General features: G+C 37.8%; 1 protein-coding gene across 28 annotated transcripts in view; it reads right to left on the bottom strand.

Annotated features, from left to right (window-relative positions):
- The window catches only part of ANKS1B (ankyrin repeat and sterile alpha motif domain containing 1B), a 1,261,971-nt gene that overhangs the window by 412,506 nt on the left and 823,888 nt on the right, over positions 1–25,577 (bottom strand). For 16 of the 28 annotated variants that reach the window (XM_032285364.1, XM_032285340.1, XM_032285282.1 and 13 more), the window contains one exon: positions 17,028–17,134. In XM_032285364.1, the coding sequence (XP_032141255.1) occupies positions 17,028–17,134 (107 nt within the window). The other 12 variants (XM_032285469.1, XM_032285411.1, XM_032285422.1 and 9 more) reach the window with 5 other exon arrangements.

The raw sequence follows: 25,577 nt of genomic DNA on the forward strand, positions 1-25,577 counted from the left end.
TTAAATTGTCCTTGGTATCATTGTTTCTGTGTCTCTGTAAACTACCTGTTTTGGAAGAAGGTGAGGTTATCAATCAATTAGCTAACCAGTCACAGGCATCCACTCATCCACTTGCTAAGCTTCTTCCTCATTCTCGTTCCCAAGAGTGCTCTCAAGGACACGAGAGAAGACCTTATTTAGTCCTGTCATTGCCTTGGTTGTGGGGTAACAGGAAGCAGAGAAGCCTTGATTTTTAGCATCTAGACTTTGGCTCCAAAGGCTGCTATTGAAATGGGAAGCTCTGATTATAGCTTCTAAAGTGCACTGTTTTCTCTGTGCTACAGAACTGTCTTCTGAATTAGTATCAATAAAACGCTTTCTAACAGAATCTCTGACACTGGAAGTAATGATGCTGATGTAATTACCATCCCTGGACGCTAGGCCTTGTCAGACAGCACAGATAATCACTTACAACCGGAGGCCAATGATTACCCAGTCAGTCAACTGACATTGAGTGCTCGCTGGGAGGTTCTACATGGGTAAGAGAGAGGAGAACTGCAATGTCCTTTCCTCAAAGTACTTCAAACTAAATGGGCTGAGGGTGTGGAGGGGAAGGAAAACAGAGATACACACACACCAAAAGACAGGAATAAACAAACCTATCCATTCTCAGCTACACAGAGAGGGCTGTGGAGATCTAAGTTGGAGCAGAATAAAAATGGACTTTTGCACCTCCTGGCCACCATTTGGTGAAAACCTTTTTGATTTTATATATTTTCTCTTTCCATTTTTTTATGGTGTTATGTATTTCCTCTTTTCATTTCTTCCCCTGCATACCAACTGGGCTCAACTACTGAATACCCCCTGTTTGCCATGCTTTTTCTGTGCTTCCAGATTAATTATATGCTGTTCCACTTGCTTGAAACCTGTTCCTATCACTCAGCCCTTTTAGCCTGAGAATTTTTCTAATCTATCAAGAGCTAGTGTAAACCTGACCTCTTCTGTGGAGCCTTGCCTGAGTCACTCCATTTTAGTTCCAATCAGTTACAGTGCTGCAAGCTTTGTGAGAGGAGAGACAGAGTATATTATCATTCAAAAATAATTGAAATTGTTAATATATGTAAAACACTGAGAACAGTGGTACCTGAAATGTAAGCAAAGTGTTTACTATTATTATTATTATTATTACCATCATTATTATGATCAATGTTTGTATTTAGATTCCCTAGCATAACATCGGGAACATGAAAGTAGAAACTAAGCAAATGTTTCTTTGTTTGAATTCTTAGAACATTTCAGACAAACTGGGTTTTATTGATGAGAAGGTTGATGGGTGTTCTTGGCAGCAGTCATTGCTCCAAAGTGAAAATGAGGATGATTGCTTTAGCTATTGCAATTGAGAACACAGACTATCTTTTAAGAAGCAGGAGCTCTAACAGGTGAATAAATCATTACGGAGGATAGGAGGATATTCCAGATGATAGGAAACTATTGAAAACAGATTTGCTGTTGGCTTTGAGACACTGTATTAGCCCTCAGGAAGATGGGCTTGTTTGGAGAAATACCTAAGGTAACACAAGTAACTTCATTTTCTTCAGTGTTCTCTGGAAATAGATGGTTAATCACAGTCTCAGACAGCTGTTTCCATGCTCAGCCGCCTTTGCTGTCTGTATGTGTGATGTGCACGTGTGTGCTGTCATCTGGGTGAGCCTATCTGGGCACAGTGATGGGTCATTAAGCTGTCTTCCCATATGGTGCATGTATAGCATCTGAAGAAGAGTTTCATGAGATAGGTAACACTTCTACTCAGAGGCATTACATGACCCCTAGGGTTGTCACCAGATCTGTAGCTCTTTTGCCCTTCAAATACTGCATGCATTTTGACATCTCACCATCTTTGTTCATTATTCCATTCAATGCTATGTCCTTCACCCCATTCTTCACTGCTTACATAAATCCATTCAAGCCCCCTTGTCTCCAGAGACTTTCCTGATCACTCCAGCTCACTGACTTCTCTTCCACCTCTACCATAATCAGCTCCTTCCTTCCTCCCTCCCTCTTTTCTTTTCTGTCTTTCTTTCTCTCTTTCTTTCCTTTCTTATCTTTCTCTTTCTCTCTCTCTCCCTCCCTCCCTCTTTCTGTCCCTCCCTCCCCCAGTCTCTCTCTATTTTTCTGAAACAGGATCTTGCTTGGTTTCCCAGGCTAGAATGCAGTGGTGTGATGATCATAGTCCATTGCAGCCTTGAACTCTTGAGCTCAAGTAATCTTTGTGCCTCAGCCTCTCAAGTAGTTGGGACTATAGGCCACCATCCTCAGCTAATTTTTGTTTGTTTGTTTTTCTTTCTTTCTTTCTTTTTTGTAGAGATAGGAGTCTCACTGTGTTGTCCAGACTGGTCTTGAACTCCTGATCTTAAGCTATCCTCCTGATTCAGCCTTCCAAAGTACAGGGATTACAGGTGTGAGCCACTGTGCCTAGCCAGTCATAGATTTCTAACACTAATTTCTCCAACAGTTACACTTTATGCTGTGAAAACGCTTACACTATTGACTTATATTAACATTTGAATGTGATTTGCTATTTGCCGTTAAGTATGCCAGTCTTAGCTGCCTGAGTAGACTGCTGGATCTTTCAGCAGATCCTGTACTATGCCTCTTTGTAGTTTCTACCACATTTAGCACAGTTAGATGAGTATATAGGTACTCAATAGGTGTTCCCTTAGGATTGAATGGATAACTCTCCTGGGAATCCATTCAAAAGGATTTTCCTGAGAACCCCTTAACAAACGCTTATCTACTTTCTACTTTAGACTGTCAACACATGTTAAAGGATAAAAGATGCAGATTTGAAACACATAGATTTACATTTTAAAACGCTGTGGCATATTTGTTAATACACTTCACAGTCTGAATGCAAGTTTTAGTTAGTTACCCTCAAGGACAAAACTACTAGACTCCTGAGTATTCAAATGGTCTCATAAAAGTCATCATAATGTTATCATTTATAGTGAAGGGAACATTTTGTAATAAGTGTGTGTCTTTGAGTATGTTTCCTGGGGAAAGTGCTAAATGCAATCTAGTCCATGGAAGTCCTGCAGTACACTGCCAACAATCTGCACTATTTCATGGCCACTTCGCCTGAATGGCTCAGTTCTTTGGGTGTCCATGTAGTCGACTAATGAAGTCTGTGGTGAGTAGGAGTTAATTAAGGTGACTAGCTTTCCAACATCCTTTAAAGTTATTTGATTTAAGGTTGCTGAGATAGGTGGGTTATGGATATTTCAATATTCCTAGAATAATGCATGTAAGCTTCTTCCTTGTATCCAATGTTTTATGAGCGTAAGAGCAATGAAGCCCTGTGCCAATTTCTCTGTTTCACTGGCTAATCAGTAATTCTTACATGGTGTGCCAGCTAAATGGAACAGGCACTCTTGTCACCATCATGATTCATTGCTTACTGAAAGCACAGAGCTAGCCTTAATCTAATTCTTAATGAAACCTTACAAACTAGGTATACCGTCTCCAATTTGCACATGAAAAACAGACATTTACGAAGGTTGAGGGACTGGCCCAGGATCTAACACCAAGTAGGTAAAGAGGCCAGGCCATGGAAGCAATTCTGTGCCTTAAAGTGCAGTTGTCTTTCGAATTCCTATGGAGCATGATTGTCTTTTCCATGCTGAATTTAATGATTACAAATCTCAAATGAGCCCTAAACATGGCCCTTTAATCCTACTCCATTCTCTTAGTAAATTCTCCTTCCCACTCTCTGAAGCAACTTTTAAATTATCTTCTCTATCCTTAAATCTTCCACATCCTTATAGCATTATTCACTAGAAAATAGAAACCATCAGAAGAAACATATTTCCATGTGCTTAGTGCCTCATATACCAATCATGACGGTAGCCACCTTCTCTGTCTTCTCTTCTGTTATCACACGAATGTCCCCATTAACGACCAACTCTCTACTTGGCTCTGGATCCCAGCCTCTCTCATCTTTATTCTTTCGATCTTTCTTTCTTTTACAATATCAATACCTCTTTTTTCTACCTGATCGTTCCTTTCAGTGGCCAAACATGACTCCAGTCTCTCCTGTTTTTAAAAATTCCTCCCCTCACCCCAAAAGTCACCCTTTAGCTAATATTGTATTTCTGTACTTCCATTATCAGAAATTGTCAACTTCTTTTGACAGTTGTCTACTACTTCTTCTATCCAATGCAATATGGCTCCCGTGGCTCTTATTTCACAGAATGTATTCTTGTTAAGTTCTCCAGGAGCCTCTGTGTGGCCAAATCCAGTGGCTAACTCTCTTGTTTCATTTTTTTTTTTTTTTTTTTTACCTTCAATGTTTATTTTAAGTTCCAGGGTATATGTACAGGATGTACAGGTTTGTTACACAGGTAAATGTATCCCTTGGTGGTGTGCTGCACAGATCAACCAATCACCTAGGTATTAAGTCCAGCATCCCTTAGCCATTCTTCCTGATGCTCTCCCTCCACCAACCAGCAACCCTGACAGGCCCCACTATGTGCTGTTCCCTGCCATGTGTCCATGTGTTCTCATCATTCAGCTCCCATTTATAAGTGAGAATGTGCAGAGCTTCGTTTTCTGTTTTTGTGTTAGTTTGCTGAGGATAATGGCTTCTAGCTCAACCCATGTCCCTGTGGAGGACATGTTATCATACCTTTTTATGGCTGTATAGTATTCCATGGTGTATATGTACCACATTTTCCTTTTCCAGTCTATCACTGATGGACATTTGGTTGATTCTCATTTGATCTCTCATCAGTGTTCTACCCAACTGATTGATAACTTTCCCATGGAGCAAGCTTTTAGGGGAAAGATTATTCCATTTCTAAACACTCGGAATTTGAGGGGTCAGTAGAGTATATAGGAGGTAGAAAACTTTGCTTTTGTGGATTATTGGTGAAGTAACCTAAGGTGAAAGTGTGGAATGGGAAGAGAAAAGACTCAAGGGCTAAGCCTGAGGGTACAGGCAGAAGCAGGGAGGGCTACAAGGAAGACACAGAAGGTAGGGGGAAGTAACAGAGACAAGGTTAGAGGTCAAGGACAAAAAGAGTTGTCATAAAAAAAAGAGAGAGGTCAGAACGAAAGGCCACAGAAAGATCAGGTAAATAAGGAATAGGAACAGTATATTGTCTTTGGCAATTAAGAGTTTATTGGTCGTCATCTATAAATAATTTTATAAATAATTTCAGAATGATGGCAGAAGCTGATGGTATTACGGCCTGATTGTACTTTTCTGAAGAGCAAGCCAGCAAGTGTAGGCATTCTTTTGAGAGGCTTGGTTATGAAGAAAGAAGAGTAAGTGGATAGTGTCCACAGCAGAATAAGAATTGAGGATGGTTTTGAAAAAAAATCAGGTTATATCTGAGTTTACTCAGAGAGGGTAGAGAAGAAAGCTTCCCTAATATCACAGCATTATGCAAGAACTGCATATAAAAATATAATCTATTTCTTCTGCCTCTAAGATAATTGAGGTAATAGATGTGTACGAGTTTAAAAAACCATAAAGTACAACAAAAATAACCAGGAAATCAATGGATTGCATTTTTAAACTATATAACACACCCTTTACCCCACTCCCTACAATAAGAATCTCACTGCTATTTATTCAGTAGTTCTTAAATGATTGATTTGTTGTGGATGATCTTTTGCTTGCTTCCTTCTGAAATAGTGAGGGATTTCTGGAGTAAATGTTTGCCAGCCTGAATATTCCTATTTACTTGTCCTAGGCTAACAGATAACTGGATGGGCCATATTGTTACACAGGCCTGATGAATGCTAAATGTTCAGCTCTATCTCTACAGGATTACACCTTTCTGAAAAATGTATAATATAACTTTTGTCAAAGAAACTTGAGATACATTTGTTTCTATGCCTCAAATTTCAAGACCTCCCTCCAAACTTTGGAAGGACAAACCTAATTTTCTTTGCCAGGCATCAAACCAGACATTGGCTTATAACTTAAGATGTTCCATAATTCTTTCAATATGAATCCTAATTATCTTTGCTCCCTCTAAGAGAAGGTAAAAGTATAACAATGTGAAATCTAATTCTGTGGACTCAAGGGGCAGAAATCAGTGATCTGGTATTCAGAGGCCTACATTATCCATTTCATTTTTCTCACCTCTGTAATTCATAAGTAGAATTGCAAGGGCTCTTGTTCTTCAATACTATTTTAGATCATACACTCTCAAATGAATGGATAGTTCTCAACGCCTGTGATGCACTTGGTTCACAAAGACTAGCATAGGTTGTCTTGAAATAAAGCCAGGGAGATGCATGTAATGACTTGTAAGGTATTGTTTCTGTGTCTTTCTAGCCTGAGTTTTCTTATGGATAAGAATCTACAGCCTTTTGTTATGACAGCTCATTACATCATAGAAAAAATTATACTGAAAGACAGATCATGTCTTCCATGAACACTGCTACTGTTTGATGTGGTGTCTCCTGCATGCATGAAATGACTCTCACTCGGAAGGTCTCATGGTCTGAGAACAAACTTGATCTGGAAATTCATCTGTATTTTTATAACCCTATGTATGGTGAAAAGGTTTCCTTAGGTTAGACTGCCTAATCTCTGCATGAGGCCATTTTTTTTCTTCTCTGTCACCTCTTCTGTTGCTACTTCTCAGAAACATCATCCATCCAAGATTAAAGAATATTTATGCTATTTTTGTTTTTCCAGGGCTCAGATCTTTCTCATCTCACTCAGATATGCTGCCCCAGTATCTCTTATTAAAAACTTTTCCCTTTGGACTCAGATTGACTTGGGTTTAAATCTTGAGTGTTTTGGACCATATGTTTAGTCTTTCTATAACTAAGTTTTGCCCTTGTAAAACTGGAATAATACTACATACTTTGTAGCATTTGTGGGAGAGGTAAAGATAATGTATGTGAAAATCATATAACAAGTTCTTGATAAACAATAGTTGTATTATTGAACTGGCTATATTTCTTTCTTGCTATAAAACATGACTTGCCTAATCATCAGTTTCCTTGGAGTGCTTCTATCAGGTAGTTACCAAGTGTAAGAATGGAAATCAAACAAATATTTCTTGTAAGTGTGATTTATTTAGGTACCAGAAGAGGTTGCAAAATAAAACGGAAAGAGTATAGGGCTAGAAAGGTAACAAGTTTCTGGTTCTGGTGTTGCCAGTTCTCATATTAAATAGCAGTGTTATCTGTATATGATGACTCATCCATGAAAAACTCTAAGTTATCAGAAAGATTACATTTATCATTGATGAAAGAGTAACATCAGATCCCTCAGGCATCTGGAATCTCATGTAAACCTCACACAGATTGAATTTAATTCAATTAAGTAACTATTGAATGATCATTATGGACTGTGCTTGGCAATGTGAGGGATAATAAACAAAGGCTACACATACACACACATTTATTGAGGACCCTTATGAGTTCAATGTGTCACTCCAAATGTATATGTTGAAGTTTTAACCCCTAGTATCTCAGGATGTGGCCTTATTTGGAGACAGGGTCTTTACAGGCATATTCAAGTTAAAATGAGGTCATTAGGGCGAGCCCAAATCAAATATGACTGGTGCATATTCTACATACACAGAGGAAAGAGAATTTGAAATACAAGGAGAAGGTGGCCATTTACAAATCAAGGAGATAGGTCCAGAACAGCTCCTTCCCTTATAGCCCTCAGAGGAACCAACCCTTTGGTCTCAGACTTCTGGCCTCCAGAACTGTGAGACAATAAATTTGTTGTTTCAGCCCCCTAGTTTGTGGTACCTTGTTACGGCAGCCCAAGCAAACTGATATGAAGTGCTAGTAACTGGGAAACTAACATTGAACTGGGCACTGTTCTTCGTCTCAGGCGAAAGAGTTTGGTAAAGAAGCAGATACTTCAGTCCCATGTGATAAGCCTGCTCCAAGAGAGGTATGTACAGGGTGTCATGGGAGGTCAGTGAAGGACAGTTGAGCATTACAAAGGTTTGTTTAAGGCTCCTGAGTAGGGACCTCTAAGCCAGGTTTTTAAAGTAGGAGTGCAAAGATGTGAGCAAGAAGCAAGGGTTCTGGGCAGAAAACAGTGTTTATATGAGGCAGTGTATGCAAAGGTGTGGATGTATGAGCAGGTGAGGCACTGTTGTAGAACTGTAAGTAATTCAACATGGCCAGAGCTTAAGAGGGGTGAAAGATAAGGCTGGAGAGGTGAGCAAGCTCCAGGTCAGTAGGGGAAGGCTCCCTACAGCCAGAGGAGTGCCTAGGACCTTGAGGTAGGTCTTCCATGATTAGCAATCAGGAGGACATAGGCTATGTTAGGTAAGAGGGAAATTGTGAACGAAAGTGAAGGTATATATTTATTTGGCAGTGAGCATTCCGGTCTGGTTAAAGCAGACATCCTCTTGAGAAGTACAGCAAGGAGGTAAGAAGGTAAGAAGATAAAGTCCCTCAAAGGATCAGAAATATGACAAACTGGGAGTGCTCTGAGGCAGGGCTAGTATCTCATTTAGTGCCCGCAGTATAGCAGTGGCTCAAGAAACAATTGCTGAATAAGTGAAGGGAGAAGTGGTGAAATTGTGTCCTTTTACTGAATTGAGCAGAGACTTCTAGGTTACAGAGGTTTGGTTTTGAAATCTAGGCTCTGCTGGCAATTTTTTTTTTTAACCTTGTTGGGTTTTATCCTCTTTATTTCTAATTATGAGTATAATAATACTGATAGTATTAGTGAGAATTATTTGGGATAATTTATATGGAACCATATAGAACTATGGGCATACTAATACTTAGTATGTGATAATTTATATGGAACTATAGAGAATACATGGAACTATATAGAATTATATGAAACTATATAGAATTATGGGTATACTAATACTTACAGTATATGGTGAGAATTATATGGGATAATTTATGTGGAACTATATAGAACTTAAAAATTCCATTTGATTAATATTTATTAAGAAGTTACTATATGCCAAGCCCTGTGTGAGGCTTTAGGAATAGAAAGATAAACAAGACTCAAACTCTGCCTCTAAAGAGTTTACTCTCTGTGAAGAGGATGGGGAAGCAGACAACTGAACAGATAAAAGAACTGCAATGTAATATGATAAGGACTAGCATAGAGCACCGTGGGTGCACAGAAAAGGGACAGTTATGCCAGCCAGACAGCAGGATAGTGTTGGGGAATACTTCCTGGAGGAAGTGATGCTTAAGCTGATTCATGAACAATGATACACAATTAGGTGAAGAAGGGAGAAAAAGGAATTCCAAACAGAGGGGAAAACAGGCTTGCTTTGCAGCTGTGTTTTTCTAGTTCCTGTGCCTGTACAATTCCCTTGCCGAAAATATACTCCAGTCTGCTTGGTTAAAGCAAAAACACCCTCCGTAGCTCTCATCAGACTCCTGAAGGCTGGATTGTGCTCTGAATAGCCTCAGCTATTGGCTGGGTTCTCTTTAAACTAAACAGGCCTTCAGAAACCCTTCATGTAGCCACCTGCCTGATTTCCTCACTCCCTTTCTCCTGCCTTCTTTCTTTTCTTTCTGTCTTTTCTAGGTATCTGCTTTCTTCCTCCTCCTTTCATTAAACATTTCCTGTGTCTACATGTGGAAACTACAGGCTGTACCAGGAGATGCAGAGGTTAAAAGCATATATCTAACTCTTGAGGAGCTCAAAATTGACAGTAGGGTCAGCAAGCGATGGCCCATTGATCAGATCTGCCTGTTTTTGTAAATAAAGTTTTATGGGAACATACCCACGCCCATTCATCTACGTACTGGCTATGGCTGCTTTCATGCTACAATAGCCGAGTTGTGTAGTTGCAATAAAAACCATGTGGCTTGCAAAGCCTAAAATATTTACCATCTGGCCCTTTACAGAAAAAGTTTGCTGGCCCCTGTCCTAGTGTTTATATATGGCAGAAGTGGTGAGGCTAGATGGACAAGTAAAGCGGTGATGTACCCCAGTAAGATTCGTTTTTCAAAAGGGTACTACAGAAGGAGAGTTCCTAACCCATACTTGGAGGTTCAGAAAAGAGCTGAGAGCTAAAAAAAGTGACAAGTATGCTAAGAGCTAAAGGATAAAAAGGAGTTAAGAGAGAAAGGAATATCATTCTTGGCAGAGAGAGTAGCATGTGCAAAAGCCAGGCAATTAAAGAAAAAAAATGCAGTTCTCTATTGCAAAAAAGAGGAAGCAGTGAAAGACAACGCAGGAAAATAAGTAAGGGCCAGGTCATTAAGGATCCTAAATATGAAAGCCATATTAAGGATTTTAGAAATGCCCTATATTCTTCCATAGGTAATTGAGAACCTCTGAAGGATTTTAAGCAGAGTAGTGCTAAAGCAAATTGCACTCTAGAAAGATCATGCTGGCTGCAGTATAGTTAACATTTATTGGGCCTTTATTCTATGCCAGGTCTGTGCTAAATTCTCTTTGCATTTGGAAATGTTTATTGAGTAGCTGGACAGCACTGGGAACCAGGTAGAAAGAGGTGAGACATGGAGAACATATATGGATCTATCAGACCCAGCAATCTCCCTAAGGGATGGGAAGGTGTAGAACACCACCCTTATTTGGAGGCATGAGGAGAAGGAGAGCAGGGGTAATTGCAAAGGAGAGTATAACGTCATGGAACACAAATGAGGAGTAAATAATAAGGAGTGGATAGCGAAAATCAGATATCGAAAAAAGAGCAAAGAGAAAAAAAGTAAAAAACAAGTAGGGAGTGGGGAACTGGTAAGAAGCAGATCACAGCTGACTTCAAAGAGAACAATTTCAACAGGAGAGTTGAGACACAGGCTGGATTATAGGGTTAAGAAAGTGGTTCCAAGTGAGAAAATGGAGGTCACTGCCACTGAATGCTTGCTTGAAAGATTTGTCTTTTTAAGGAAAACTAGAAATATGATTGTGGCTAGAATTCTTAAAATTAGGCTGTAATTCAGCAGCTTTGGTAACTCTTCAGATTCATGAAGTAAGTTTCTCATCTCAAATATCTGGTCATTTGAAGTAATACTGGAGATCAAATTATGCAAATATGCTGCATGACCAAATTAAAGGCCTATTTATGTGAGCATTAGTTAGTAATGGGTGTTATATTATATACTGCATTATTAGAAAATGGAGCAGCATATTTTAGTGCTTAAAATTTTATCAGAGTAACTTCCAGAAGGAAGAAAAGGCTCCTTTTAAACATAAGATTTGAATAATTTTTTTTCTGAAAGCCATTCTTCCAAGATAGTCACCTCTGCATTGTGCCCTCATTTTGACTTTCTGCTGCACAAGCAATCAGTATTCGTGCAAGGCTAATGGGATATACAAGAACAATTAGTAGCTCTGCCAGCAACAATATTGTACTTGACTCTTTAAAGAGCTCAAAATATTAAATAACAATCAAAAAGAACATTTCTTCTAGATCCCTCATTAGATTGATTTTACAGATGAGTAAACTGAATCATAGAGAAACGAGATAGTGGAAATGAGGAGTCTTACTTTAGTTCTAACTTACACCACTGTGAGGCTGTGCCTATTACATTTGTAATTAAGCTGTTGTCCAGATAAAGTCAAACCCTCTTGGCTTTGACTTTTAGACCAACAGATTTTTAAATGCTGGCAGTTGAAAAGGTTATGTTTTTTTTTTTTTTTTTTCTTTCGAAAGTGGGTTTGAAACTATTGGCTTAAATGATTTTAGAAAACTATAGCTGTACTTTTAACATAAGGCCACCTACTCAACTCTGAGCCTAGCCTGTTTGAGAAATAAGAAGGCACAGGGAAATTGGCAGGTATTTTGTTCTTGTATCTTTAAATCTCAGTAAGTTCACAAAATTTTCCTAACCAATATTGGAACAAGAAATTATCATGGTGGGGGGGTGATTAGTCTCACACTTTAGGGATAATTTATTTTTCTACTTCACAAGTTTAACTTCCTACTTGGATCACAATATGCTACTAAGGTACTTAAAAGGTCATTTTTTCAGGCCAACTGCAAATGATATTTTCATTATAGAAAAGTTATGTAAAAGTGGAAAAGAGATGTAAGTCCATTAATGTGTAAAATGCACCACAGCAATGGGAAAAAGTTTTAATTAAATACGTATAAGCTCTAGCTTGTGCAAATATTTTGTTCAAATGGATGACCCCAAGAGCTCTGTGGCTCCACTTCAGTGTCTAATAGGCACTACTCACTTTGACCTTCAGCAAGTCCTTTATGAATGCTGTCCACCCAAGTGTACAGAAATGCCAATTCACGTAGGGCTATCAGTATTACTGTTACTTCTTATTCTGTAAAGGCTGCATTTTAACATTTTAATAAGGGTCAAAGCATTCCAAGTTAACCTAGATGGCAATTGCTAGAAACACAGGAGATACTTTAAAAAATGAGTCGGTAATGATTTCATTCTTTCCTATTTTGATTAGAGTTTACAAATATAACTGTCAGCTAGTTATCGTGGTAAGGTTATGATTCAGTCCTCCTCCAAGTAGTATAAACTCCTTAATACAGTCTTCAGACTATGAATCTACCATAACACTGCCAATGTTTTGATATCATCAGCATCTTCATCTTCCTTTATTTCATGTTATGACAGACTTTACCTCTTCTATTATCGACTGTAATTTGTTGCTGACAAACCAATTGCTAGTAAATTCATATGTTGAGTGATGGTGATTATGTGAAGAATGAGGGGCAAGATCCCTGTGGTGAGGTGTGTGTGCACCTACGTGTGCATGAAGAAACGTGTATGTGTGTGATGTGCATGCAACTAATACAGGTCTGAGGGAAATACTGTACTCTCCTTGAGGGTAAGGGTCATGCCTTATTCACTGTTACATCCCTAGTACTTAACACTGTCCCTGGCACATAAATGATGTCTAAGGAGTGTTTGTTGCATGAATGAGTGAAGGTACTAATGTTCCATGTTCCCATTGGCAGAATAAGGCTTCCAGTTTTAAAATGAGACTGGAGGTCCACCTACAACAATCTGTCATGCTTTCGGTTTTTACAGGCTGATTTCTATGCACACAGCATTATGCTGGGAGTTGTGAGGAAGGCAAGGAAACTGAATACACAGAACTTGGACTTGAGAAGCTTCCAGTCTAATTGGGAAGACAAGATACATACAAGTGAAAACTTAACTCCTATTTCTAGAGAGAGAATAATGGCATGCCAAATATATTTTTTTCATATCAAACATAACCACTGCGTGAGTTCAGGAAAAGACGCTGCTCTGGACTGCAGTCATTAAGGAAAGCTACCTGAACTAAGCAGGAATTGAGTTATACCCTTGAGGATAAAAGACAGAGGGGAAGGAAAGGAAATGTCTGTCCAGGAGGAGTAGGTAGAGAGTACAGATGAACAAAGTTATTAAGATAAGAATAGATCATTTGGAATTTAAAATTTAGGAATCAGTCATTAGACTTTGAAAAACACATGTGATGGTAGAGACAAATATAATGAGGAAGTAAATAAGCATGTGCATTTTTGCATAGTAATCACTTTATACCTAAGCTCCCTGGTGAAAAAAAAAATGTGGAAACTTAGACACATTCTGTATGTTACAAATTCAGGGGAGGTGAGTGAAATGTCAGAGGGCATGGCAGCATTCCCAGAGGTGAGTATCAGGTAGGCTTCGCCAAGCAGGAGGGAGGTGGTAATATTTGACTTCTGAGGGGATAAACAGGAAGGGTGGGATCTGGGCAGATTTTAAGACAAAAGATTCTGTTGTGAAGGGCTTTTGGTTTAAACATAGATATGACTTTCCTAAAGTCTCAGGTAACATGATGTACCTTTATAACTATTCTTTGATTGTACCAGTTTCTACTTATTTTACATTTTTAAGGACACAGAAGGATCTAAACTGTGTGCACAACTATTCTACAAACCAAAATGAAAACCAAAATGAAATACATAAAGGAAAAGTTTAAAATTTGGACCTTAAGATATGGGGAAAAAATTCAAACATCTGTAAAATCAAGGGTAAATATTAATCTGAAGGAAGGGCAATAACTGACAAATATTTAAAAACAATTATAGGGGGAGGCATGGGTAGCTCACGCCTGTAATCCCAGTACTTTGGGTGGTTAAAGTGGGTGGATCGTTTGAGGTCAGGAGTTCTAGACCAGCCTGGCCGACGTGGTGAAACCTCATCTCTACTAAAAATACAAAAGTTAGCTGGGTGTGGTGGTGCACACCTGTAATCCCAGCTACTCGGGGGGCTGAGGCAAGATAATCGCTTGAAATAGAAAGATGAAGGCTTCAGTGAGCCAAGATCACTCCACTGCATTCTAACCTGGGTAACAGAGTAAGGCTTCATCTCAAAAAACCCCAAAAAACAAAAAACAATTGGGGTCTTAGACATTGGTGATAATAGTCTTTCTTAAAGATAATTATAGCCATGGTGATAAATTATTCACATATTGTGTTTATATGTGGAAGTATGTATGTAGAACAGATTTAGCAAACAATTTTTAAAGCTTTCAATAAATACTTTAAGTTACTTATATGAACAATTTAAGTTCACGTTCATTATTGGATTCTTGATTGAATAAAAAATTAACTCCTGAAAATGTTTTCTAAACAAAGTACATCTAAGCATGGATGCACTATGATGTTTCAACCAACATTAATTACATCCTTTTGATTTCTACTCTCTTGTTCAAAAAAGCTAATAAGACCTGTACTACATCATAGTTAATAGGAGTGTAGTGCTTGTTTCTTAGGCAACAGGAGGAATAAATGCAGGTCAGAATGTGCTTCAAGAAAAACAAAAGCTAGAATGTGATACTGAGTGGAGACTAAGCAAGTCTAATGGATTTTTCACCACATTAAAGAAATATGTTTCTTACAGTGAGCCAATCATATTCATGTATTTAACTAAGTTTGTAATTACATAAATTAGATTATGTAAATCAATAAATAATTTTTATAAAGGTAGAAATTAATCGCTATAATTCTAGTAGCAAATAAATGGTGTATAACAGCATATAAAGCACTAATTGATGATACCACTTCATGATTTGCTTCATTTTCATAATTAATTAACTCCTCTAAATGGCAATTCAAAGTTTTTTTAAAAAGATAATTCTGTCTCATGAAGAAAGTATTTGATTGGCCCATCTAAATTAATATTATTTTCTAGAAAATTATACAGAATATTTCAAATTAAACAAGTAAAGAATATATTCTATGATTAGACCTTGGTTACATCACATATGTCCAGGATTTTGCCTTCCAGATAAATTTTGCAGTGCTTATACATGATTCATTCATGAATAATTTTTACGATCACTCTTCAAATGCTTATTTGAAAACTGTTTGATTAACCTTTCAGTTTGAGGCTTTCAAAAAGGTATTATATTTGCTCATACGTGTTTAACATTCAGAGGAAAAATAAGCTGAATTAAAGTCTTTCAGAGTGGCCAAATGATCCAGGAAATTCAAAGACCTAACTTCTCATGGGACCAGAATAAATTTGGACAAGGGTTTCAGGGGCGAGAATGAGAAACCCTTATTTCAAGTAGACATAGGGAGAAAGAATTAAGATATTTAAATATACAGTAAACACAAATAATAATGAAAAGACTTCAATTCTGTTTGATACTTTAATTCTTAATGCCATCTATTTAATGCCCTAAGTCTGTCCTAAATCTGCTCAGTGTTCTAAGACTTTCATAGCAATTGAAGAACTTCCACTTTTTTTCATTTCAATACCCACAGTATCTTGTCTATATAACCAGTGACAGTACTTAAGGACACAGAAGGATCTAAACTAAAGAAAACACAAGAAAAATAACAGTAGCTGCATATTTCAGTATAAAAAAACCCAACAAATCACTCATAAAGCATTCTGTACATACAATTACTTAGAGCTCATATATCTTCCTATATTTATGTCCTTTTTATTTTTAAAAACTCGTGGGCATACGTACTTTTGGAGAAGGAGAAGCTGAATAATGTTAATAACCTTCAAATCTATAATACTCAAGTCAACCTCAGAGAAAAATAATCTGAGATAGAAATAAAAAATCTAACCAGCTCTCACTGTTGTGTTATCATTTCTGGTACTAGTAAGCTGCAGGTGTCAGCCCTATTATTTTATTTAGGATGGGTTGTTACTTATTTCTACAAGTCATTTGTGTGCTGCATGCCTGTGTTATGTAGGTCTCTCTAAATTTAGGGATCACTGATATGTGTGATAGGTACTTAAAAGCAAGGAAAGGTAAAAAAGCTGTGACGTAGCTTAACGAGGGGAACTGATGAGCACTGGGGGAGGTATGGAAATGATTAGAAAGCTGAATTTTTGGTCTGCACAGTTCCCCATCCTCCTTCCTCACCTATATGCAAAATGGTAGAAAGTTAGCACATGCCAGGTTTAGACTGCATGTAGATCAGTATTCAGAAGTACATGACTATACTTAGTCTACAAACCTCTTTCTAAATATTGACAGCTAAATGACCAAAGTGTTTATTTTCCACCTAAAGTAATAAACAATACTTCAACACTCTTCAATCAGCATGTGGAAGTGAACGCTCTCCGTAACTGACCATCTGAAGCAGTTTGCTAATGAACTGAAGGTTTTCCACATGATTTAAACTGCTTATTGAACAATTATCAGGAAAAGAAATGATCTTCACACTGTAAACATGACAAATTGTCTCATTAACCACTAAATGCTGGTGCTCAAGTGAAATAATATAAGAATCAAGAATTAGCTGAAGAGTAATATAATCTGAGTATTCTAAGATTACAAATTTATAAAATAAACATACAAAGAATGACAGGGAGAATATCAATATTAATCTTCTTTCACTGCCTATAAATAGCACTCTCACCAGTTCATTCATATAGCACATATGTATATGGCTACATACAGATCTCATTTTTTATCAAGAGTCTATCTGTACACAGTAAGTTCAGTCTTAAGGGCATTCAATTTTCCGATGCAGTTACATATATAAATCTGACCGATTTTGGTGCAAATCAGGCTGCCTCTGAGCCATGTAAGACACATAAGAATCAAAGACAGACAAAAGGCAGCTCTGTGGACACAGAGAGCGTCTTACCATAAACTGCACATTGTCAAATCCATTAGCCATCAGGTGGTTCTCGTACTGAGGTAGCCCAATGCTTTCCAACCATTGTCCCACTGTTTGGACAGGGCATCTGGGTCCTGTAAGAGGATGAAGAGGGAAGCGTTTAAGCAGGGAGTAGCCGTCCACGGGGTAATAGCGGTAGTCCTGGGCTGAGAGGTGGCATTGCCACATCATGCCCCTGGGAAAGTTGCTATCAAAGGAGCCCGCCAGCTTGACAGATTAATGTTCTCAGCGAGAGAGCAAAGTCAGAAGTAAAACATAGTTTGCCAGGCAGGCTGTGGAGTATGACTTGATCCTAGCTCCACATTTCTTACATATTAATCTTTACTACCGACCAGTACGTCATACAGCCCCCAAAACCAGGCAGCAGAAGAAGGCATATCAAGCTGTCAGCTTGGGCTGGTCTGCGTTCTATGTGATTGTTGGAGTACTCCACAATGAGCAATGCACGGCCGGCAGCCAGAATTCTTTTTTATCAAGTACTCCTACACTCATCAGTATGCAGCTCCATGCTCCTTGCTCCCCCTCGCTCGCTCCCCTTCATTACCCAGCCCAGGCTACACCTCGCATTTTCAATAATAGCCATCAGATAAGGCAGATTTTTTTTGTCTGCAAGCTGTAAGCCTGCTGCTGCTGCTTCCTCCTACACACCCATCCAAGCGTCAATCTTGAATGATGAGAGCAGTCAAAACAAATGCAGAAAATAGCAAGATTCAAAAGCAAACCAAAGTACTTAAATCTGAATTGAATCTTCATACTGGTTATACGTTACAGAGCTATTTGTTGTGGAATTTTACGTTTCAAAAGAACCAGGAAATGCGAAGCTTGAACTATAGCTTATAACAGAGCTCACGACAGGTTCCCTTTCTCCTTTTCCTTTCTTTCCTGCCTTTTCTTCTTTTTTTTAAATGCAGTACAGATAAATGCTTCTGATCTAAAGCTTTGCAGTGTTTGGAGAGTAAGTATTCTGTTTCTTTACCGTGCTATTGCAAAATGAGCCTCTCTGAGATATATATATATATTTTCTTTTTTGAAATACTGCAACAAACTGCATTGCAATCTTGAAGTCAGGATAATTTATTTCTTGTTTGCATGGCTTCTTCCAAACAAAAGTATTATTAGGCACAAGAAATCCTTTTCCCCTCTGATATTTATAACCCAATCTACCGGGGTTACCATTGTAAATTAGCTATAAAGGTAACATTAACTGCGTAGAATTTTTTTTTTAATAAAGAAGATGAGTCCTAATCCAAATAATTCAAAAATAACAGATGTTAATGTGTGAGTTTTACTGAATGGCAGATATACTGAGTAATTTATTTAATAATTGTGAGAAACCAGGGATTAAGAATAGAACCCACAGGACTAGATCATCAGAAAAATAGACTCTAAAGCTTGCAGAAAGGTTAGTCTAACCTCTTTCCTAACGTAGGCATCCTTGGCTACAATGTTCCTAGAAGAATATCTTCCATCTTCTACTTGAATACTGCCTGTAACAGAGCTCTTACTACTTCTCACGAAGTCTTAATGTATTAGAAAGATATTTCACTTCCTACCTTGCTTCTACTCACTGCTCCAGCTCTGCCTTTGGAGAAGCACGGATTGGAACAGTGCCTCTTCCATAAAGAGCTTTAAAATTTAAAGATAACTCTCTCATCCCCCCAGAGCAGCCACCTGGCACATAGTAAGTGCCTAATACGAATTTATTGACGAAATGAAACATCGCTTTTCTTCTTTTCTCAAATTTCATCTTTCTCTGCTTCCTTTCTCTTTTTAAGGGCATTGTCAACTTCCGTGGCACACAGACATTAAACCTCAAAACATCTTCTGCTCCTCTTTAACTGCTGACATCAGTCCCCAAGTTCTATCATCCCTCTTTCCAGTGTGATCCATTCCCATTATTCTATTTCCTGTTTCATATTTACAGAACTGCTGCCTCCATTGATTTTGTTCTCGTAGTTCTGGCCCACCTAGTCTAGTGGAAGAATGACTTCTGTATTGGTCTTTCTACCTCTAATATTTAAAAAATCAATTTTATGCATGGTGTTAGAATAATCCCTTTAAGACACAGTTTTGATTACTACTCCCTGTTTCAAAACCCTTCTGTAGTTTTCTGTTATCTTCAAAATCAACTCCCAACTCCTCTGATGGCATTTTGGGGTCTTCATGATTGACTGCAGATCATCTAACTTGATTTCCCCTTTTCTACTGCTCTAGCCAGGCAGGATTACTTACTGGTATCTAAAGGCAGCCCGTAATGTGCTTTGGTTGGTTTTATTATGTCCCCACATTTCTGTCGATTTGTTGGCTTTGAATTAGATGCTATTTCCTTTATGAAATCTCTTCTAATCTTCTCTAACAGGAATAAATCTCTTTCTTCTCTGTCTTAAATGACATTTTTAAACCCTCTATTGTAACAGATATTTTCTGCCTTCAATTTTAGTAATTTGTGTCTAACTTATTTCTTGAAAGCAGGGAATATGCTTTGCTAATATTGCACATAGTGAAGATTCAGTACATAGCTGGCTAAACAAAATAATGTAATTTCACAATCCAAAGTACAAAAAATTCTTCTATTTTCAAATTTAAAAAAATGTTTTAACTCTATCCCAAGTTTCTAAATTATTTATTTAAAAGAAGGTAACTTGTGTTTTAAACAGAATTTTCAGGTCTGGCTTTTAGCTCATCTCCTCATCCTCTTTTTGAATAAGCAGCCCTGGGTAGACTATATTGTACTTGATTATATATTGTTGCTGATTGGTCCTGGATTTTTAAGGAAGATCAAAGAGTGTGCAGTAGTTTATGAATCAATTTTAATAGATTTCAGTTGCTCAACATTACCTGTAGGAGAAGCTGGAAACAACATAGTATTTGTCCCTGGCCAGCTCTAAAGATGTTACAAGGTGGAAGAATAGGAAAAATCTCAATTATTGCTTCTCCTAGGATCACAGCCACAGTGCTCCTCCTGGACATTTTAAATTATAATTAGTTGAATATGCTACATGGAAATTGAGCAAACATGGCAATAACTTTTTGGCTTGGCAAGGCATATGCTGATTGGCCAGCTCTTCAAATCTGTTTCATCATCTCTTAAAATGCAAACCAGGGCCAAATGCCTGGCAGAGCACCATACACATCCTACTTATTAAATCAACTTTGTAAATAAATGCATGAATAACTAAATGAATAAATGATATTGGAATGGCTTTCTTGAGATTCTCATTTCTTAATAGAGAGAGAAGGAAAGAGGGAGAGGAGAGAAAGAGTGTGTGTGTGCACAGACATAGAGATTGGACTAATAGGCATTGTAGACTCAGAAAGGGGGAGGGTGGGAGAAGGGTGAGGGACAGGAGGTTACATAGTGGGCCGAGTGTACACTCTTTGAGTGGTGGGTACACTAAAAGCCCAGACCTCACCACTATGTATATATCCATGTAACAAATCTGTACTTGTACCCCTTAGATCAATAAAAATAAAAATTATATATTAGAAAAGGGAGTATATACGTGGTGGAAATATTATTTCAAGGTTCAGACTGCTATATAAGAACACAACTCAGAGAAAATACTGGTTATGAACTGCTTTACAAAATGTATATAGACTGCCTGGGTTTTATTCTTTTAGTTGTTCAATTCTTCAATTATTATTCAATAATTTTTACATGTTGACAAAATGTTATAATATGGAGGAAGTGAGCTAGGAGAGGATAGGGTAGAGGCAGGTATAAAAGAGAAGAAAGAAGGAAAAAAGAGACCCTGAGTATTGTTGTTTGTTTGTGGTTTTGCTGAAGCATTTTCTCATGAGTCAAACCTCCAAAAGAATCCTTGTTCAGGTCTGAAGATCATTCTGTAATACTGTTTAAATATATTACTCTCTTTACCTAAAATACTATTATGGAGTTTTAACATTCTCAAAGCATAAAAACACACTAATTTGGCAGGAACCTTCATTCAACTAGAATATCTTTAAGTCCCAAAAGTGAGACAAGGGGAGGGAAAGAATAAACTGACCATTATTCAGGGCTGCCATGTCCTAGGCAGCGTGGTGTGAATTACTATCCCCATTTACCATAAGGAAACTGAAACTCTATGTCGTGAAAACAGGGGTTTTCTTTGGCACACTCTTTTCAAAAAATAATTCTATGAATTTTACTCCCATAATGGCAGTGTGAGGAGCTCCACAGGTCCAAGCCCCAGCCAAAAAACTTAAGCGTTGAAAATTATAAACAAACAATCAAAAAACCATATACAATCAAAACCCAAAAACAATACCAACAAAACCAACCATCAAAGTCTTTGCAAAGTGTCCCAACAGCATATAATGAAAAAATATTTATTCCAAAAACAGACACTAAAACTTGGTAAGAACAGAGATTCTGTAGCACTTGGGCCATGGCGGCCCTTGGGCCCCTCCTTCTGCAACTCATCTCCATAGAAGCTCCACTTTGGTTGGGTGTGTCCAAGAGGAAGGGGGCTCCCCTTCTCCTCAAATCTCAACCAAGCAACATGGGATCTCATCGAAAGAAGGAGGCCAGCATTTCCAGTTTCCTCTAAATCTAAATTTTAGAGGTTCAATTCCTGGTGAGTGTGGCTGAGAGGTCAGGGGCTCCCTTCTTCTATCCAGACCCCATTCATACAGTAGAAAGTTTATCCTAGCTGGGTCAGGACAAAAATATTGGGACCTTGACTTCCCTCGGCTGCTCACATATAGGGCAGAGGTTCCATGCTCAGAAAGGTAAACTAAGAAGACCAGAGGCTATCATTTCTGCCCCTTACCTGGAAGAGTGGCTCAAAGATTTTGCTTAAAGAGAGAGTCAGTTTATAAGAACAGAAAGCTCTAAAGCTTTCCTCCAAGGGGTTTACTTGTTTGTTAGTTTTCAATTTTTATTTTGGATTTGGGGAGTACATGTACAGGTTTGCCACCTGGGCATATTGTATGATGCGAAGGTTTGGGGCCTGAATGATCCCATCACACAGGTACTGAGCACAGTACCCGATAGTTAGTTTTTGATCCCTTGTCCCCCTCCATCCTTGCCTACTCCAGTAGTCTCCACTTTCTACTGAGGTCTTCTTTACGTCCACAAATACCCAATATTTAGCTACCATTTATAAGAGGCAACACACAGTATTTGGTTTTCTATTCCTGCATTAATTTCCTTAGAAAAATTGTCTCCAGCTGCATCTACGTTGCTGCAAAGGATATAATTTTTTCTTTTTTATGGATGCATAGTATTCCATGGTATATATGTACCATGTTTTCTTTATCCACTCCACCACTTATGAGTACCCAGGCTGATGCCATGTCTTTGTTACTGTGAATAGTGCTGCAATGAACATATGAGCACAGATATCTTTTTGGTAGAATGATTTATTTTCTTTTGGATATAGATCCAGTAATGGGGTTGCTGGGTCAAATAGTAGTTTGTTTTAAATTCTTTGAGAAATCTCTGAACTGCTTTCCACAGAGGCTGAACTAACTGACATTCCCACAAACAGTTTATAAGCAACTCCTTTTTTCTGCGGCCTCGGCAGCAGCTATTATGCCTCTTAGTAATAGCTATTTTGGCTGGTGTGAAATGGCACCTAATTGTGGTTTTGATTTGCATTTCTCTGATCAGTGACACTGAGCATTGTTTCATATGCTTGTTGGCCACTTGTATGTCTTCTTTTGAGAAGTGTCTGTTTATGTCTTTTGCCCATTTTTAATGTAGTTATTTATTTTTGCTTGTTCAATTATTTAAGTTCCCTATAGATTCTGGATATTAGACCTTTGTTGGATGCATAGTTGCAAATATTTTCTCCCATTCTGTAGGCTGCCTATTTACTCTGTTGATAGTTTCTTTTGCTGTGCAGAAGCTTTTTAGTTTAATTAAGTCCCATTTATCAATTTTTGTTTTTATTGCAATTACTTTTGAGGATTTAGCAATAAATTATTCCCCAAGGCCAATGTCCAAAATGGCGTTTTCTAAGTTTTCTTCTAGGACTCTTATAGTTTGAGGTCTTATATTTAAATCTTGAATCCACCTTGAGGTAATTTTCTATATAGTGAAAGGTAGGGGTCCAGTTTCATTCTTCTGTATATGGTTAGCCAGCTATCCCCGCACCATTTGTTGCATAGGGAGTCCTTTTCCCATTGCTTATTTTTGTTGATTTGTCAAATATCAGATGGCTGTAGGTGTGTGGCTTTATATCTGGGTTTCCTATTCTCTTCCATTGGTCTATGTGTCTTGTTTGTACCAGTACCATGCTATTTTGGTTATTGTAGCTTTATAGTATAGTTTGAAGTCAGGTACTGTGATGCCGCTGGCTTTGTTCTTTTTGTTTAGAATTGCTTTGGCTATTTGGGCTCTTTTTTATTCAACATGGATTTTGGAAAAGCTTCTTCTAGTTCTGTGAAAACTGATGTTGGTAGTTTGATAGGAATAGCATTGAATCTATAGATTGTCGTGGGAAGTATGACCACTTTAACCATATTAATTCTTTTAATCCATGAGCACTCTGTGTTAAATAAACTCAGTTACACAAACAAATGGAACTTTTTGTTTGTTTGTGGAACTGAGTTTATTTGACACAGAGTGTGAGGAAGTGTAAGCCTAAGGTGTTATCAAAATCAATGGAGGTTACACAGTGGCTCATTTCTGTAATCCCAGCAATTTGGGAGGCCAAGGTGAGAGGATCGCTTGAGTTTGAGACAAGCTTGGGCAACATAGCAAGACCTCCATCTCTATAAACAATTAAAAAGTAGCCAGAGATGATGGCATGTGCCTATTGTCCCAGCTACTTAGGAGGCTGAGATGGGAGGACCTCAAGGTTGCAGTGAGCTATAATTACACCACTGCACTTCATCCTGGGTAAGAGAGCAAGACCTGGTCTCTAAAAAAACAAAACAAAACAAAAAATCCCCCCCAAAACCCAATGGAGATACTAAAAAGTGGCTAATAGCTACAGTAGGGAAATAAGCTAAATGGTAGGTTAGCTAGTTTTAGAGAAACAGAGAAAGACAGTTAAGAAGACCCCTGCTGAGGGAAAAAAAACAACAACAACAACTTCAAATACTAGCTTCAAAAATTCCTCCTTCCCAAATTTAATTGGAGCAGACTCTGGAGCAATTTATAGCTCAGAAATTGTCAAGAACAATAGAGCAATCATCAGGCAATTACTGGATTCTAATATCTGGATGTGATATGAAATGAGACAGACAACAGAAAGATTAGAAAAAGAGACAAAGAGAGCCCTGCTATAACCACTGCCATCCCAAAACTGTGCACATGGCCAAGGCTACACCCTTGAGAGGATAAATACAATGTAATACATCCATAAAATTGAATATTACTTGACAATAAAAATAAATGAAGTGCTCTGATATATGCTGCAAAATGCATGAATCTTGAAAAGGTCATGCCATGTGAAAAAAAAAAGCTAGTTATAAAAGACCATATATTGTATAATTCTGTATAAACAGAAGGTCAATAACAGATAAATCTATAGAGACAGAATGTAGATTAGGGGTTTCCTAGGTCTGGAGAAGGGAACTGCAGGGAGTGACTATTAATGGATTTAGGGTTTTTATTAGAGTGATGAAAATGTTTTAAAGTTGTGATGATGGTTGCACAACTCTGTGAATATACTAAAAACAACTGAATTGTACCTTTTAATTGGTTACTGAGATTATATATATGTATTATAAGTAGTATATTGTCAAGCCTGTAATCCCAGCACTTTGGGAGGCCGAGGCGGGTGGATCACGAGGTCAAGAGATCGAGACCATCCTGGTCAACATGGTGAAACCCCGTCTCTACCAAAAATACAAAAAATTAGCTGGGCATGGTGGTGCGTGCCTGTAATCCCAGCTACTCAGGAGGCTGAGGCAGGAGAATTGCCTGAACCCAGGAGGCGGAGGTTGCGGTGAGCCGAGATCGTGCCGTTGCATTCCAGCCTGGGTAACAAGAGCAAAACTCTGTCTCAAAAAAAAAAAAAAAAAAAAAAAAGTATATCAGTAGATTTAAAATTATTGAATAACAATAAAAACAAGTCTTAAAATTTCTTTAAATTTACAAGAACAAAATGCACGTACATAAATATACATTGGGATTGTTTCATATATACTGGTAGTTTTGGTGCTCTGTTTTTTTTTTTTTTTTTTCCTCTAGTTTTCTTCCTTCCTCCATTCCCATCCTGCAATCTGCACCATCCGTCCTCCTGTAAGGTTATTCATGTTAATAAACTGGTAAGTATATTCACATATATTTACCCATTTTAAAATGACACACACACACACACATACACAAAGGCAGATATGTTCGGATATACACATATATGGGAGAGTATTTTTGGCATAGTTTCATCAAAATGAAATCATATCAGTCACTTTTCTGAACCTTAGTTTGCTCATTTTACATCTTCTAAACATTCTACTAAGTAAATGAGTTCTAATTTATTGTTAGTTATTTCTAAAAAGTTAAAATAGTTATTTTTAGGTATTTTCAATTTTTTAAAAATAACTACATAATAGTCCACAATA

Source organism: Sapajus apella, unplaced genomic scaffold (assembly GCF_009761245.1).
Source record: "Sapajus apella isolate SASKATOON/1434 unplaced genomic scaffold, GSC_monkey_1.0 scaffold2, whole genome shotgun sequence".
NCBI lineage: Eukaryota > Metazoa > Chordata > Mammalia > Primates > Cebidae > Sapajus > Sapajus apella.